The sequence below is a fragment of the Cordyceps fumosorosea genome (genome assembly GCF_001636725.1).
Source record: "Cordyceps fumosorosea ARSEF 2679 chromosome Unknown scaffold_56, whole genome shotgun sequence".
Lineage (NCBI taxonomy): Eukaryota > Fungi > Ascomycota > Sordariomycetes > Hypocreales > Cordycipitaceae > Cordyceps > Cordyceps fumosorosea.
Window position 1 is genome coordinate 33626 of NW_017387356.1, and position 15507 is coordinate 49132.

The 15507-nt window shown below is 50.7% G+C and overlaps 4 protein-coding genes across 4 annotated transcripts; 2 read left to right on the forward strand and 2 right to left on the reverse strand.

Annotated features, from left to right (window-relative positions):
* Nucleotides 1-789: 789 nt before the first annotated feature.
* On the reverse strand, nucleotides 790-1887 carry ISF_09580 (hypothetical protein; the record flags this gene model as incomplete). Its single annotated transcript, XM_018853181.1, has 2 exons — nucleotides 790-1815; nucleotides 1876-1887. The coding sequence occupies 2 exons, from the start codon at nucleotides 1885-1887 to the stop codon at nucleotides 790-792; spliced, it is 1038 nt and encodes a 345-aa protein (XP_018699629.1).
* Nucleotides 1888-3822: 1935 nt separating this feature from the next.
* On the forward strand, nucleotides 3823-4246 carry ISF_09581 (hypothetical protein; the record flags this gene model as incomplete). The annotated part of the gene is made up of 2 exons (XM_018853182.1): nucleotides 3823-4143; nucleotides 4232-4246. The coding sequence occupies 2 exons, from the start codon at nucleotides 3823-3825 to the stop codon at nucleotides 4244-4246; spliced, it is 336 nt and encodes a 111-aa protein (XP_018699630.1).
* A 5767-nt stretch (nucleotides 4247-10013) lies between these two features.
* On the reverse strand, nucleotides 10014-12233 carry ISF_09582 (hypothetical protein; the record flags this gene model as incomplete). The annotated part of the gene is made up of 2 exons (XM_018853183.1): nucleotides 10014-12161; nucleotides 12210-12233. 2 exons carry the CDS (start codon nucleotides 12231-12233, stop codon nucleotides 10014-10016), a joined length of 2172 nt encoding a protein of 723 aa, XP_018699631.1.
* Nucleotides 12234-13496: 1263 nt separating this feature from the next.
* On the forward strand, nucleotides 13497-14117 carry ISF_09583 (hypothetical protein; the record flags this gene model as incomplete). The annotated part of the gene is made up of 1 exon (XM_018853184.1): nucleotides 13497-14117. One exon carries the CDS (start codon nucleotides 13497-13499, stop codon nucleotides 14115-14117), a length of 621 nt encoding a protein of 206 aa, XP_018699632.1.
* Between the last annotated feature and the right edge of the window lie 1390 nt (nucleotides 14118-15507).

Consider the following 15507-nt stretch of genomic DNA (forward strand, 5'->3'; position numbering starts at 1 on the left):
AAAAGACCTGAAATGTTCTATGAGGAGTGGGACTGTAAGTGTTGGTAGAACACAGTGATCGAGATGTCGAGCTGAAAGCGTGTCCCACCTTGTTCCACCACGGAACTCCTAGAACAACTGTTGACTGTTAGACATCGTCTAAACCGTTGTCTCGGCTGCTGCTGTTCCCGGCAAGTCAATCAGGCGCTGTTGGCGTCGTCCATCAATCTAGCCGAGAATATCCGAAAAGGCTGTCAAATCCCACCGTCGGCAGGGGAGATCTGCTTGCGCTTCGGAGAGAGAATCAGGGATAAGCGGTGTCACTGAGAAAAGGGCAGATGAGTATATCGCATTCCTCGAAACAACGGAGGGCCTAGGTTCTGCAGCGGCTGCAGTTGATGGCCATGTTTTCGCCACGCTGCAGAGCGCAGCAGCAGGGGCGCCGTGGCATCGCCTCCACTGCGGGGCGGTACTAGGACAGGACGATTGAAAAAACATTACCAAGGCTGGGGCGGGGGAGTAAAACCAGTGCGTTTGCACTTTGGGGTTCTGAATACAGGTCATTGCATACTTCGGGGGCCAAAGTGTCCTCGTGATTAAGCCAAAACATCATTCAGCATGCATTCTCAGGAGCTGCTTAGGGATGAACAGGGTTGTCAATTAATAGAATCGGCTGGCGGCATTGCTACTTTCGCAGACCCAAGTATACTTTGAGCTGCTGGCGTTTTTTTGCGTACGGGACGTTTGTGTTCAGTTGCAAGCGTTCAAGAATGTCATCGATGTTTCCTATAGACGCCGACAATCAGGAACTTAATCGTAGTCGTGACTAACCTTTCGCTCTCTGCCATCTTCTGTGATCTGTGTGGTGCTCACCTTGAAGATCCTGTAGGCCAGCATAAGTCTTTGGAAGAGTACGAATGGGCAAGTTGTCGATCCCTCGCAATTTAAACGATTGTGCTCGTGCAGCAGCTTGATAACGATTGTGCTCGTGCAGCAGCTTGATACCTTGTTCGCCAGACGCGCAGCGCTGTTAAAGTGCCCCGCCCGCATCTCAAGCTGAACGTCCTGAATCCTGTCACGCAACTCCTCATACAGGTTCTTCAGCCTCTCTTGGACTTCCCTCGTCGTGTTGTCGCACGCGACGGCAGCAGCATTTTTCATTGCTTCGGCGAGGCTGATTTCTAAAGTTCGCGGCAGGCTCTGGAAAGAAGTGTTCGTGTGTTCGATGATGTCCCGCATCTCATGCATTTTGCCATCAAGCACCTCGCGAGATGGTGCATGGGTAAGGCTAGTCTGAGTGATGATGACCTTGCACACCTCACTGAGTTGATCCCCGAAACCGCCTACAACGCTCGCGACAGCCTCATTTAGAGTCTTTATACCCTTTCCCAGTTCGCGCGCCACTCCACCAACGGCATCAAGAAGGCTGTCTTGTAGTGTGGTGATTCCCGCACCGAGTTCCTGTCGAGCTGTGGTTATTGCCTGCTTTATGCCGGTTTGCGCGTCGCTGATTCTGTCCCGTAAATGCAGCTGCGATTCCTCTACAGCCTGTTTGCACGTTGCGACGACGTCTTTGATCGTCTGAACGCCGTGACGGCATGCGCCAACATCAGTGGCAACGGCATTGAGGACGTTTCGCGACTGAGCGATGCCATCACTTAGTGCGTCGATATCACAGTGCGTAATGAGGTTCTTCTCTGCCTGCTGAATGCGATCGTGCAACGCAGCCGCGGTGGCTGCATTTTGATCAAAGCGCTCCGTCATTTCGGCCTTCAGTATCCCAATTTCGCGTCGCATACTAATAATCACATCAGAAATATGCGCGAGGTCGGGGTGCTGCGCGCTCCAGTGTTAATGCTACTGTTGACCCCTGATCGCGCGAGTTGGACAGCTTACTATGTCACTCATGATGCTCCAGTCGTAGATGCGAAGAACGGTGTGTACATATGAGGAGGATATAAACTTCGTGTAGATGATCTTTGCGAAAAGTCCAACTTACCGTGCCAGTACGCGAATGGTGTTGCGGACGCCGATGGACTACCTCCGCCCCAACATGTAGCAGCTATTGGTTTCGCTGCACATACACTTGCCAGTCTATTCGTCTATTCGGACTCCAGATTGGTCAAATTACCGAACGATGGTGGACTACTGACGCACGATGGCGAACAGGACGAGGCATCACGCATGCAGGATGAACGTACCCCGCACTTCGTGTGGCTTCTTGTGTTGTACTTGCAGGCTCCTTTTCGGTGAGACATAGAGTACCAGACGGCCAAATGTGTGACAGCACGTGCTTTTCACTTGCAGTTGCCATGGCATGCTCCGGCGCGACGACCAGCACTCGACGCGGTGCGGCATACCTCGCAGAAACGACTTCCGCGATCTGTTTACAAGGCCATCTCCAGGCCACATCTTCCATGCCCAACCTTGGTAGGCTCTCCGAATCCAAAAGATATGATGGAACGAACGACTCCATGTACTCTGGATATTGCTTGCGCTGAAGCAATCGCTTTCATGCATCTTTTACACGCCGTTCCGACCGAGCCGTCAATCAACCCCTGGCAACAGCAAGCACACATCAACCCTTCAGCATACTCTCTGCCTTTCGACAGAGAACGCGACTTAGTGAACACTCTTGCATTTCTTTCCAATATTGGCGAGGATCCAAATCATGTGCCTGCGCTGTGCATGCATGAGAAGCCGGAAGGGGATGGAATGGAAGTGATCATCGCGGTCAATCAAGCTCGCCATGGCGATGGCCTCTCCACTCTCAAAGACATTAAGGATGGCTTCGAAAACATCTTTCATTCGTTATCCAGAGATTTGCAGAGTGAGTAGGCATCATCCGTAAGCCGCTGGTCGTTGCCATCTAACTTCGAGATAGATCCCGACGCGGAGGACGCAGTCTTCAGGAACATTGTGACAATGTGCTCGCTCCGCATCCGCGAAAGGATGCGCTATGCGCCACATAAGCAAAAGAAATCCAAACAGACTCTTAGGCAATTGCTAGAAAAGACCTCGGCCCTACTAGCCAGTAAATATCCCGAGTTTCGTCAGCAAGCCAAAGCAGTGATCAAGAATATCGACATGTGGCTGAAGCACCAAACCGAACGACGCCTCTGCGACCTTGTTGAAGCTGTTGTACAGCTTTCTCGCAACAGTAGCTTATCGCAAATGCTTTCTTCAATCCCAAATGCCATGATGGGCCCGAGCGAGCGAAGAAATCTGCTCAAGATGATCCGCCGAGTGGCTCGATACCGTGAGGCCGCACGATTTCTGTATCGCACTGCCAGGAAATACCCCCTCGTTCGCAGCATGAAGGTTGTTATGGTCAGCCTACCTCGGAATGCATTTCGCCCGCTGTCTGTTGACTATCAGCCGGATTTTTTTGTCACCTGTGCGAGATTGCAAATTGCACACGGGAGCCAGACCAGTGTTGCCCAAGTGGCACGTTTGCTTAATCGAGACGGACAAACAGCGGAGGAGTCATTCTCCCACCAGTGTTCCAAGACTATACGAGAGGGGAAAATACACGCCGAGATACAGCTCATATATTACCTGGAAACACGTCGGCCTAAGCCAGGCCCCAGAGTGGTGGCATCAAGCAAAATGGCGTGCGTCCTCTGCAATATATTCTTGTGTCAAGCCGCGAAGGTGTATACGAAACGATGTCATGGAAGACTGTACCCTGCCTGGAAGTTACCTGTGTTCCCCTCAGGGTGCGGATTGGAGCGCCGCTTCGTGCAAAGTTTAGAGGCTTATATCCACAATAGCGCAGCTACATTGCTGTTGAGGCAGCGCAGAACTCTCTTTCCGCAGCCTAGTGAAAGTACGCTGTGGACGATGGATATTTCCGCAACTACATTGGGGACGCAGCTCGGGCCAGGGAAAATGACGGAGGTAGGATCACCGAGACTGGAGTCCTGCGTTGATACCAGCCGAGAACGGCCGGCCACACAAGCAGCGAGTGGTTCAGAGCCTGAGCACCCGCTGGTTGGACAGACGGAATCGAGCATCGACGTCGCACCCTTGGACAAGTTGGATCTACTTGCAGTGCGTCAGGGAAGCTTGACCACACTCAGTCTCGGCGCCTCCACTATCGCACCTGTCCAGGCAGGACCGGCTATCATTCAGCTTGAATACACGGTGGGCAAGAACGGCGGTGTAGGGTCAAGGCTAGGATGCAGTGTGGAATGGCTTACGCGAGAAGATGCAGACGCAGCAAAGTATAATAAAAACATGTGCATTATAGATGCAGATTCTTTAGATGACGAAGTATCCATCTCGGTTTCGAATTTGGAAGGTCTCTGTATCGCCACCGGCGGAAATTTGGTCAAATTGGAAATAAAGAGTTGAAGCGTGCCAGGCCATAAGCAAGGAAGACAGGTCACAAAATAGTCCGCAGAACCTCTGCTGCTTCTACTCTCACTCTTTCCCGTTCTTTGCTTGTTGTATCGTTTCCAGTCGCTTGTTGGTTCTGCAATTCGTTGTCTTGCCGGGCGAGCTGCGCAAAGATCGACCCAAAAAGTTGAAGCTGATTCTCTGCCTCGCGGGCCGCTTCATCGAAATCTTTCATGTGTCGACGCTTGCGTTGACGCGCGGATAGGATATCTAACCTCTCCTTGCGGTATGAGTCTTCTGTTTTAAGCCTTTGCTATGTTGCAAGGCTAGTGAAACGCGCCCTCTGGCTCTCATCTGGTGTGATCCTTACCACGCCTTTAGGCGCGCAAATCACGGATTGTGGCATCGCGTATCAATCTGCCAAACTACAAATATTGTCTGTCTTCATGTATTTGCCAGCTCGACTGCTTCGCATTGCCCTCACTTCAGTGTATCTGAAATGGAGCAGGGGACGAGGCTCTTTAAAGGTATGAATAGGAGTTGGTTCTTGCGCTTAATAAATACAGAAGCCTCTCCGCGAAGAGGGGTCTCACAGCTCTTTTTCGATCACGATGAGTGTAAAGAAGCCGGTTGTGACACCTAAGATACAGAGGACCCCGTCAAATGGTGCAGACGCTTGCACCTTCTCCACGAGACGCAATCCTGGTCCGGTCCCTGTTATTATGGCATCTTTTGGATTCGTAAGGGCGGTCAGATAAACGCTTCTGGGCCATTAATGGATGCTGCAATGTGCTTTGCGTCTCGAAAGTTTTTGTCGATTTCACGCGCTTTCGCGCATCCCGCGCATTCACGAGCAGATGCCGACACGGTGACTTTCTGATGACAGAAGCACCCAGCTTCCGTCAAGGGCAAATGCCAATTAGTCAATAGCTGCTCGAGGCCTGAGGAGCATTTAACAGCTCGGGCGTATATACCTACAGAAACTGCGGAAAAGGTGGAAGAAATTCTCCGTTAGTGCCTCCGCGATGAGCAGCCTCTTCTGACGTTTGATGTCTATTGGGGAGAAGTCTGCATAAACCTGTTAAATTGCCTCTGGCAGGAAGAGGCGCAAGCAAATAATTGCAGTTCTCGTTTACTAGCATCCATTACCCGCGTTCCTTGCGCCATCAGTGACCGGATGCGTCGAGGCCAGTTTCTGACGGCAATCCCCAAGGTACATGTCAACAAGCCGGCACTTGTTCTAACTGATGAGTCAACATCTTATTCAACCAAATCTGTCCTCACTGTAGTCGTCGACTGGCGCGTCAAATTCTGCAAAAGCCGTACCGGCCGCGTAGTCAAGTCGACAGAGTCAATTAGGAGCAGCACCAGCTTCCTAGACACCAGTACAGTACCTGTCTTAAGGCAGATAGCGGGCTAATCAGGTGAGAACGCAGGCAGAGTCTAGTGCGAGAGCCTTGTGCGAGAGTGTGCCACTCGCTAGACCAGCCCCGGATGTATACCGGACTTTCAGCCAGTCAAACAGCTTCCACGCTGCAGCTTTCTCGTACGAAAGTATGCGTAAGAGTATGAGCATCGGAGATGGCATCTCCACTTCAGCTCAACCAATCAGACAGCTTGTACTTGGTGCAAAGCTTTCTCGTACGAGACGCTGCGCGAGAGCTATAGTACGGCAGAATATTTATAAATGTCTAACCCCACCAGCCCCCTAGCCTTGGACTGGGGGCGTTCTTTTTACGTATCTGTGAATAAACGATAAACTAATGCAATAAATTATGTTTAGATATCAGGAATCGGCAATAGAGCAAGGATGTCCTCCCACAGGCGCTGTGCCACGATCGACGGCTTGGTGGCAGGGCTGTTCACACTGCGCTGTAGCAGTGGCAGGGACAGCCCTTCGGCTGCAGCCCCCGATGTGGGACACCCCTAACAGGACATCACCCTAAGAGGACATCCTCGCTCCCAGGCTGGCTCTACAAGTCCGTCCTCCACTGTGCGATAGCCCTGGCAGGCCAGCGGTTATCGAGGCTAGCATCCAAAGGACATCCCAGCAGGAGGGCCATCATAACTCAATTTTTTTTCGTACGTTTCGCCGGTCGCTCTTCTCTTTGTGCAGTCTCGATCGCGGCGCAGCCTCCAGCCCTACACTAGCCTCAACCAGCGATTACTTGGAATGTACATCAACTACGTCTAATACTGTACGGTCCGGATCGAGTGAAAAGAGGGTTATAAATTCGCAAGTGAAGTTTGAAGGCGAAAACTCTCACAGCTGCAACTTCCAACGCCAGCATGGACTTCTTATCAGAGGCAAAGCCATCAATCTGCCGCCACCCGCACGGTTGGCGCAGATAAGACACATTTGGTAAATGTACAAATGTCATCTCTGGGCTCACAGTCGGCGCGGCACGACAAAGTCTTGGGGAACTGGACTTGAGAAGTTTAGGTACAGTATAGTGTAATACATCGAGAAAAAGAACGAGTAAAACCTACTTCCCGCGGAAACCTGCGGTCTCATGGCGGTATGCGTCTCGGCACTGACAAGCAGCGCCAGGGCGGATGAACAAGGACGCTACGCTGTGGTGCCTGGCTCCACCGGTTGACGGAGGCTATGGTGAGACAAGTCGACTGTGTCTGGCCAAAAAATAAAGGAACGGGATACAGGGCACTCCCGTTCATCCAACTGTTCACCTGCTCCACATAACTAAATTTTTTCTTCTTTCTCTTTTATCACCATAGAGTGCAAACGCTGAACCCAAATCAGCCTGTACTTCGTAGCAATCAGAGGTTCGAGCCTACGAAGAACCTGCCTTAGACATGACGCTGAGACAATCACTGTCTCCTCATTATTGCAATGGTACGATTGGCCGGGCCTGGCGCAGCAGTGTACTGAGTACTGATACAAGATGACGACTGAAAAAAAGTTGGTTGCCGTATCTAGCAAAATGCATTAATAATACCGTATATCAGCGTTGTTTTTACGTATCTATGAATAAATGATATTTACATAAACCAATGCAATAAATTATGTTTAGATATCAGGGACGTTTCAAGGGCTGTAAGGTTTCCAACTTCTAAAAATAATGCTTGGAATGTTAGAAGTCTCCCGTGCGCTGGTTGCGGCGGATGGACAAAAACTGACGGCCTCGGTACCATTCTCATGTAGACATACCGCCAGCGTGGATATCCGCCAACGTGGACATCCCACCCACTGATTGGATGCTAGCCTCGATAACCGCTGGCCTGCCAAGGCTACACAGTGTGGCGCTACAAAGATTCCATTCGTTCCATCTGACGTCACCCGGTCAAACCACGTATTCCCCAGCCTGTGCTATGTACTGCGTCGCATATCCCAATGTATGATGTGTGCTACTACATGCGTTCCAGCCCACTGTATCCCAGCATATGCTCTATACCAGTACATGGCGTATCCCACTAACTGATGTGTGCCAGTGCATGCGTCCCAGCCCTCACTGTATGCTGACTACAAACACCAGTGCACCTTCATCGGTCAAATTTGCATAAATGCCAGTAATCTAGAGAATCATTAATACAATCAATATTAAAACATCGGCATAGTTTTGTTTGTGGTGGACGGGAGTTCTCATGATATCTGGGACGGCCGCCTGGACACAGACCGGTGGGAAAGGCTTCCATGCGCAGCCGCCAGGCTAGTGGGACGTGCGGCCTTTTGCTTTTTCTCATTTTTTACGTCCTCCTTTCGCAGCACTACGGGGTTCCACCAAGATAAGTACTTAAAGGGGAGGACGCCCGCTCTTGATGCACTCTACCCGCACAACACCAACATGAGCAACCCCCGAGAATTGAGTCTTGTAGAGCCACACGTCACAGAACGTTTTGCGCGTAGTCTTCCGGCAAACTGTACAGATGCAGTCATACGACAGAATACACGCTCTGGGCGTGATCGATTTCTGTATTGCCGAAGGATATCTGGGCCAGACGTTTGTCGCCAGGTGCGGCTTACGCGACAGGTTAACCATGACAATATAGTGCACTTTCTTCACGTTTTTGAATGTGAAGACCCCGAGCATCTTCTGCAAATTTCCGAGTTTATGCCCATGGTCGTGGTAGATGTGTGCGCAAATTTCTTTGCTGAATTTGACGAGCCTGCCCTAGCAGCAGTCCTCGGACAGGTAAGACGCCGCGATTGTGAACGAGGGCTCCTTCTAACAACACTAGGTTTTACAGGGTCTGCTATACATGACCGCTGCCGGACTCGGCCAAACTAATTTTAGTGCAAGAAAAATACTGATGGACTTTGATGGCAACGTGAAAATTGGTATGATGGTTGGTTCATTGATTTTTGAGAGTGTTGTCAACTAACCCTGTCCTTCAGCCCTGGCCGTATACTCTGAGCAGTGGCAGAATCATCCCAGCATGCTGCTACCGCTAGTCCACCAACTGATGTATCCGTGGGATTACGACAGTAGAATTACATTTCAGTCTGACAAGTGGTCAAACAATTCCGAAGCGATCGACTTCTGCCAAGCATTGTTGCAGCCCAATGCAACCATGGACGACATGCTCACAGTAAGGCCCATTCCACAGCTATGCGTTCAGCAGACTAACGGGAGTTAAGAGCCGCCTCTTGATGCTGCCTTGGAAGCGAGAGGATATCCGAGACCTCATTATGCTTAGGGACTGGAAAGCTCCAGGATATTCTCCTGGCAATATTTATAAATCGTGCTGGATCTAAAGTCAAGGGCCGTGGGTCGATCCAGCTTGGGTATCATAGTTGCTGAGGAAAATGTCCAGTGCGCTGCCCGAAAGGACGGATTGACGGAGTACGATGGCCTCGGCTGCCATAGGAATGCCGCCGCTTGCGAATGTATCTGCCATTGCCATCGTTGCCGGGAAAATGAAAGCAGAGATTAATCGCGGTTGTGCACACTGTCGCCTAGACCATAGCTCTTTTGACCGTAACCGTTTAGAGACGGATGGTAATTTGCAATGCTCTGCCTGCTAAATTGTAGGTCAGAATCTGCAGGCGTTCGTAATGCACTGATTTTAATAAAAAAAAAAGTTAGTCTTCCATTCCGGATGAGCAAGGATGTCCGCCCACAGGCGCTGTGCCACGAAGGACGGCCTCGTGGCAGGGCTGTTCACACTGCGCCGTCGCAGTGGCAGGGACAGCCCTGCCGCTGCAGCCCCCGATGTGGGACACCCCTAGAAAGAGGACAGCACCCTGGGAGGACATCCTCGCTCAGAGGCTGGCTCTACTAGTCTGTCCTCCACTATGCGACAGCCTTCGCAGGGCAGCAGTTATCGGGGCTAGCATTCAATCGACATCCCAGCAGGAGGGCCATCATAAACTCAATTTATTTTTGTACGTTTCGCCGGTCGCTCTTCACCCCCACGTCTCCTTCTCTCAACCGCCCATTGCGGTACTACATAAATTGCATCGGTACCGTTCGATCTCACCCGGTCAAAACACGCTTCAGCCGCCAGTACTCGATTCTTGCTACTAAAAAGACCCATGTCTCTCCGCAGGTACTTGATCGCTAATCGCTGCACCTCAGAAGGATTTTCCGCATCCACCACAACCTCCCGATCCACTATCCATTCACCCTTTTCTAAAATCTTAAACGTAACCCGCACTGTTTCACCGTCTTCTGACACCGTGGATCTAGCCTACGTCCGTTAGCAACACATCGCATCATCAATCACACCAACTTTCATACCTCGATAGTTTCCTCCGTCTGATTTCCCATCGGTGCTTCCAATGGCCTGTCGGAGGCGGCCGGCAATGCCCTTGAGAACAGTGGTAGTGGTATGTCCTCCGTTGGGGCCAGATGCTCCTCCTCTGAGTCAAACGCACCCCGTATCATGTATTCTAAGCCGACGGCTCCATCTTCTTCCGCACGTCCTTCGCCTGGTGATAATGGTACGTTCTCCAAGGGTTGGCGTCGCTCGGTAGCTTGCCGAAGCTCATCAATGTCTTGGCTTCCCCCGCGCGTAGAATTCACCAAAGGCGCTTGAGACAAAACATCCTTCTCCTCCGTGGCAGCTTTGATATCCGCCTCCAGGCGCTCTCGGCATACTTCTAGAAAGTCAATATTCTGTCGCAAGCCCATCTCCTTCTCCACGAGCTTCTTGTTAGTGGACTGGTATTGTTCTTTCAGTGACGCTATCGAGTCACCTTTCGCCTGTTCGTCTTCTGTGAGCGCTCTGACTGTCATTGACAGATCATCGATGGAGGAACGTAACCGCACTTCCTCTTCCTCCAATTGTCGGATGACCAAGCGCTTGTTACGTTCCATCTCCTCTAGCCTGTTCAGCTCGTTCTGCTTTTCACTAAGCTGCGCCGATACCTGTAGCAGTCTTTCCGTCCCACTTGCATCCTCGTCCTCAGCTGTTGCTTCCAGGTTCGTGGCAATACAATCCAGCCGTATATCTCCCTCCATGTCCGCTCGACCCTGCTCCAGTTGCTTCATATGAGCATGTTGCTCTGGCTCTTTGGCCGCGAGGGTCTCGAGCCGAATAACTTGTTCCACTTCCCGTTGCTTCAGTTTCTCAAATTTGTCTTGGAGGTTCTTTTCAGTCGCCGCTGATTCAGCTGCGCGGGCTGTTATGGCATCCTCGAGCCCAGCTAGCTTTTCCGTTTGCTGTCGCTCCTTGGTCAAGAGCATTTGTAGCCGTGACTCAGCATCCGCAGCCTCTCTTTGTGCAGTTCGCAGCTTCGTCTGACATTCGCTTTCCCGCGAGGCAATTTCCATTCGAGCACGAGTCTGGGGGGAGGCAGTAATTATTTCACTTGCACGCTCGATGTCCATGCCTACGTCCTGAACGCTTCGTGCTTCGGGCGCATCTCGCATGGCCTCACAAGAGATCGCAAGATCCTTCCCAAAAAAAGCAAAGTAGGTGGAGCGTTGAATAAAGAATGACGACAGAGTCCTATTTTGTCGCGCCATGGTAGCATGCAGCTTGTCTAGGAACAGAAGTGGTTTGCATCGCACATGATCGGAGACGAGTGGCCGTCCACATTGCTTTGCGGTCGCGCCAGCTGCTATTACCTCGGGCTCTTCCACATCAACATCTTGGTTATTGCAAATAGGACGGGCCGCTTCCATCACAGTCGTGACTGCAGAGATACTAGACTCTATATCTTCGAAATAGAACTGGTCTGGTTTTCGTGCCATCTTCAGTAGCCGGTGCGCAATCTGGCGGTCCGGGTTACCCTTCAGCAGCCTTTCAATCTCTGTGGTTCTGAATCCAAGCTTGTACGCGAGCGACGCGAAATCAAACAACACCATCTCATCAACACCGGCAGTCTTGTAGCCTGCAACTATCTGCTCCCGCTCGTGGGGCATATCTTCGAAGTGGCGGCGAGCATACAGCCATAGTTGCCGGTAGGCCAGGTCAAAATGATCTGTTCCATCCGTCGCAACCGCTTTGAATGAAGAGCTGGACACCTGCACCAGACATTCTGTGCCCTGCTCGTCCACTTCGGGATACGCATCTTCCAGAGCGGAGCGGATGGTCTTGTGGCGTCCCGGGGGCAATAGCATCTTGATACAATGCGCTGCATCCTCGATGTACTTGCGATCCTCGAAAAAGCTATTGAGTGATGGCACCGTACAGTCAACGGTGGCATCACGTATTTTAGACCAAATTCTCTCTCGCTCAGCCTCGTTGAAAGCGCCGAGGATGTCACCGCTGCGGACGCGCGCGTGCAGGTCGCGCGCGTGCTTTTCGCAGGCTCCGGGCGCCTTCAGTTGCAGCGCTTCCAACGACGTTCGGTCAAGTTTCATCATAGCGCTCTCGTTGCCGTCAAAAACGGAGTGCCAGAAGTCTTTGATGTGGTTCAAATAATGTAGCGATTCCTGACGGTCAGCAATGCGCACCAGCACAAGTAATACAGCACTGCATACCTCATGGCACCCCATGGATGTCATTTTGTTAACGAGGCTGAGTTTCAGATCTCCATAGAGGACGGGAATGCGACGAAATGCATCAAATGCCACGCAAAGTCTGGGGTCAGTCACTATCTGGTCCATCCGATTCTTCTTGTGCCCGGAACCAGATGTGGCGCCCAGGCGCGCCTTCCATGTATCTTCGGCACGCGAATTCTCTTGCCCAAACACGCCTTGGTATTCCCGTATCTTGAAATAGAAATCTCCGTCAGCTGGTGCCTGTTCGCAGGCATATTCTTCTACTAAGTCCCGCCTCGTCTCGTCGCTGATGTCTGCACCTGGTCAGTTGTACGACTCCGTGGTGGTTCGCGGAACAGACCTGCAGCATAGAGATCGACCACCCACCGCGGCTCCGGTGAGTTGAGAACCTCTCTGGCGGCTTGGACACGATCTTCTCCTCTAAGACACTTCAGTTGGAAAGCTGAAGGCATATCAAGTCGCGCAAAGAAGTCGCCTCCAGCTACCAAGTCTCCTCGAGTCAAGTTTGAAATGGCCAATGCGTTTTGTAACTCGGTTTCGCTGATGATCGCCGGAATTCGATTCTGCATTTCTCCAGGGTTGCAGCCACGCTGCCCTTGGAAAAGTTTTATAAGTCTCTGAACATTTTTTTGGTCTGGTCCTCTCGAGTATGGGAAGCACAGGTTGTCGAGTCTGATATTGACAGCTCCAATGTATTTTGACGACTTCTCTTGCCGGATACGACGCGATACGGCTACAGATCTAGTTCTTGTCATAGTCAAACAGAAACTGCGGAGGGTGCTAGAAAACCAGTGCATGGGCTATGGGCGGCGGGGGCGGTGATTTTAAAGCTACACCTACTCGTAGGGCATCGCAACAGCACTTACAGCCTAGCCACATATAGTGGTGTTCTGCTGCCATCAGCGGCAGGTTCGAGCGGCGTACCCGATAAGACGCCTTCTAAACGTGACAATTCAAAAGCAATATTGATTTCGCAGCTGTGCTATTAATACGACACCATGGTATCTTATGGCCATCTTTTGAGGTCATTAATGTTAGGTCCATAATTGAAGATGTTCGGATGGAAATAGCCCTGAATGAATTGATCCGTTAGTGACCTGTCGAGACTACGAGCGAAGCAGCAGGTTCTAGGCCTGTAAATGTAGAAGGCCTGTAACAGAACCACCAGAGCGCTGCGCCGTGCTGGTCACTTAAAATCCCCCGTTGACCCAATTTGAAACGGGCCACGTACGACAGCTAGCCATTGGTGTGAAATTACCTGATAACATGCTCACTAAATCTGAAAAGCATACTACCAACGTTGACTTTGCAGCTGTGCTGCAGCATGATCATCAGCTTGCTACAACGCAGGAATACGACGAACCAATAAAGAGCAGCTCTGTTCCTGCCAAACGTTTGAAGAAAAAGCACGGCACTTCTCACACTGTGGTTCCTTCGCGGAAGCAAGAAGATTTACCTCGTTCACAAACGGCCGCAAACCCGCCCGTGGTACATGAACCTTTCTGGAAGAGTTACAAAGAACTCTACAGCATCCAATTTGGCAACGGAGCGTACTTTCCCGTAGCGCAGCGGACAAAGCTTCAACCAGACAAGCATTCCCTCTGCATCGTGAAAAGGTTCGCTGGCGCCAACGTCGACAAACACGTACATGCGATCCAACAGGTTGATCATCAGCAGTTTGTGCAGGCTCAAAAAATTTTCTCTGTACAAAACGAGTTGTTTGTTGCGTTTGAGTTCATGCCAGTGTCTCTTGCAGAGGTTGAAGGAAATCCTCTCCTAGACGATCTCCAGCTTGCATCGATACTAGGACAGGTATGTTGCTCAACTTTAGCGACACGCAAGATCACTGCTGAGAGAACTAGGTCGTGGATGGTTTGTTGTACCTGAATAATAATTCTCTAGGTCATGGCCAGCTCACATGCTCCAATATTCTGGTCGATATGCACGGAAATGTGAAGCTTTGTAAGTCGCCGTGTGAGACTACGGAAACGTCGGACTGACTCAGCATAGGGGGTCAGGAATTCCTTCACGATCACTTCAACTTGAAAGAAACTATGCATAGTATTGCTGTACTTACAATGAGACTTATACAAGGGTATGCTAAGGAAGATGGGCGGATTGGGCTAGACATGCCAGACCGGTGTCCGCTTGGCTTTGACTTTCTCTCTGCCCTTGATCAGATGACGAGCATCGAGGATTTGACCAAAGTACGTATACAAACATGGTAGCCTAGAAGGTATGCTAATGTGCGTAGCACCCACTGCTGAAACAGCATTGGCACAGGGAATGGCTGGTGGGGCTGGTGTCACTGGTCCTCATTTGGTGTGATCGAGGATATAAAGTTCACCCGAGAAGAGACGAGATTTAAGTATCGATGCAATTTTACAACTAAAAAACTTTTTTGGTCTTCATTGGCAAAGATTCCATGTGGTTTGAGTGAATTCTCCCGCCCAGACACGATTCGCTGTTGATTTCGATACAAACGCCTGAGGACGAGAAGGGAGAAGAACAACTTTACAGACAGTAGAATCCAAAATACATACGGTTCACAGAACTAACTGCACGACCAGTCGTAGCGCATTGACGCGTCATGGCTGATAGTCAGTGTACATGATGTCTATATTGCTGCGCCGATTCTGCCACAACAGATCGTTCAGCGCATCGCGAATAAAACCCTTCGCAGATACTGCAAAAATATTAGCTTTGCCATGATGCAGAAAGGCAACGCACCTGATATGACTGTCTTGCTCTCGGGTCGTCGTTCTCGCAGCTCCGATGAGACAACATCCGCAAGAGGTATTTCACCGGAATATGCAGTGGCTCTGTCGCCGAATTTTACCTCATTTATATTCTCTGATTTGATATAGATCGAGATGCGGAGATTCTACTAGACAGATTAGCATATCAGTCACTGGCTGCATGGGCTACGTACATATTCTCCGTCAAGCTTGTCTTCGTCGAGCGCCTCGTTTAGCAATTTCTGAGCGGCGATTCCGACGCCTTGGAAAGGTCAGCAGGCGCATGCCACATCCATCTTGGTGTTTCTCACCTGTCCTATCTATTTGCCATACAAGATGGATTCTGCGAGTTAAAGTTGTGCGACTGTTTTGATCGTGGATCAGCTTTCGCAGATACGGTAGGTGAGCAGCAATGCCAAATCCGGTGGCCAGCATGACAACATTTTCATATAAATGTACTGGTAGCTGCTTTCCATACGGCCCGCTGAACATTGCCTTGTGTGTGGCAGGGCCGTGGTCCGACAGAGTGCACAGACTCT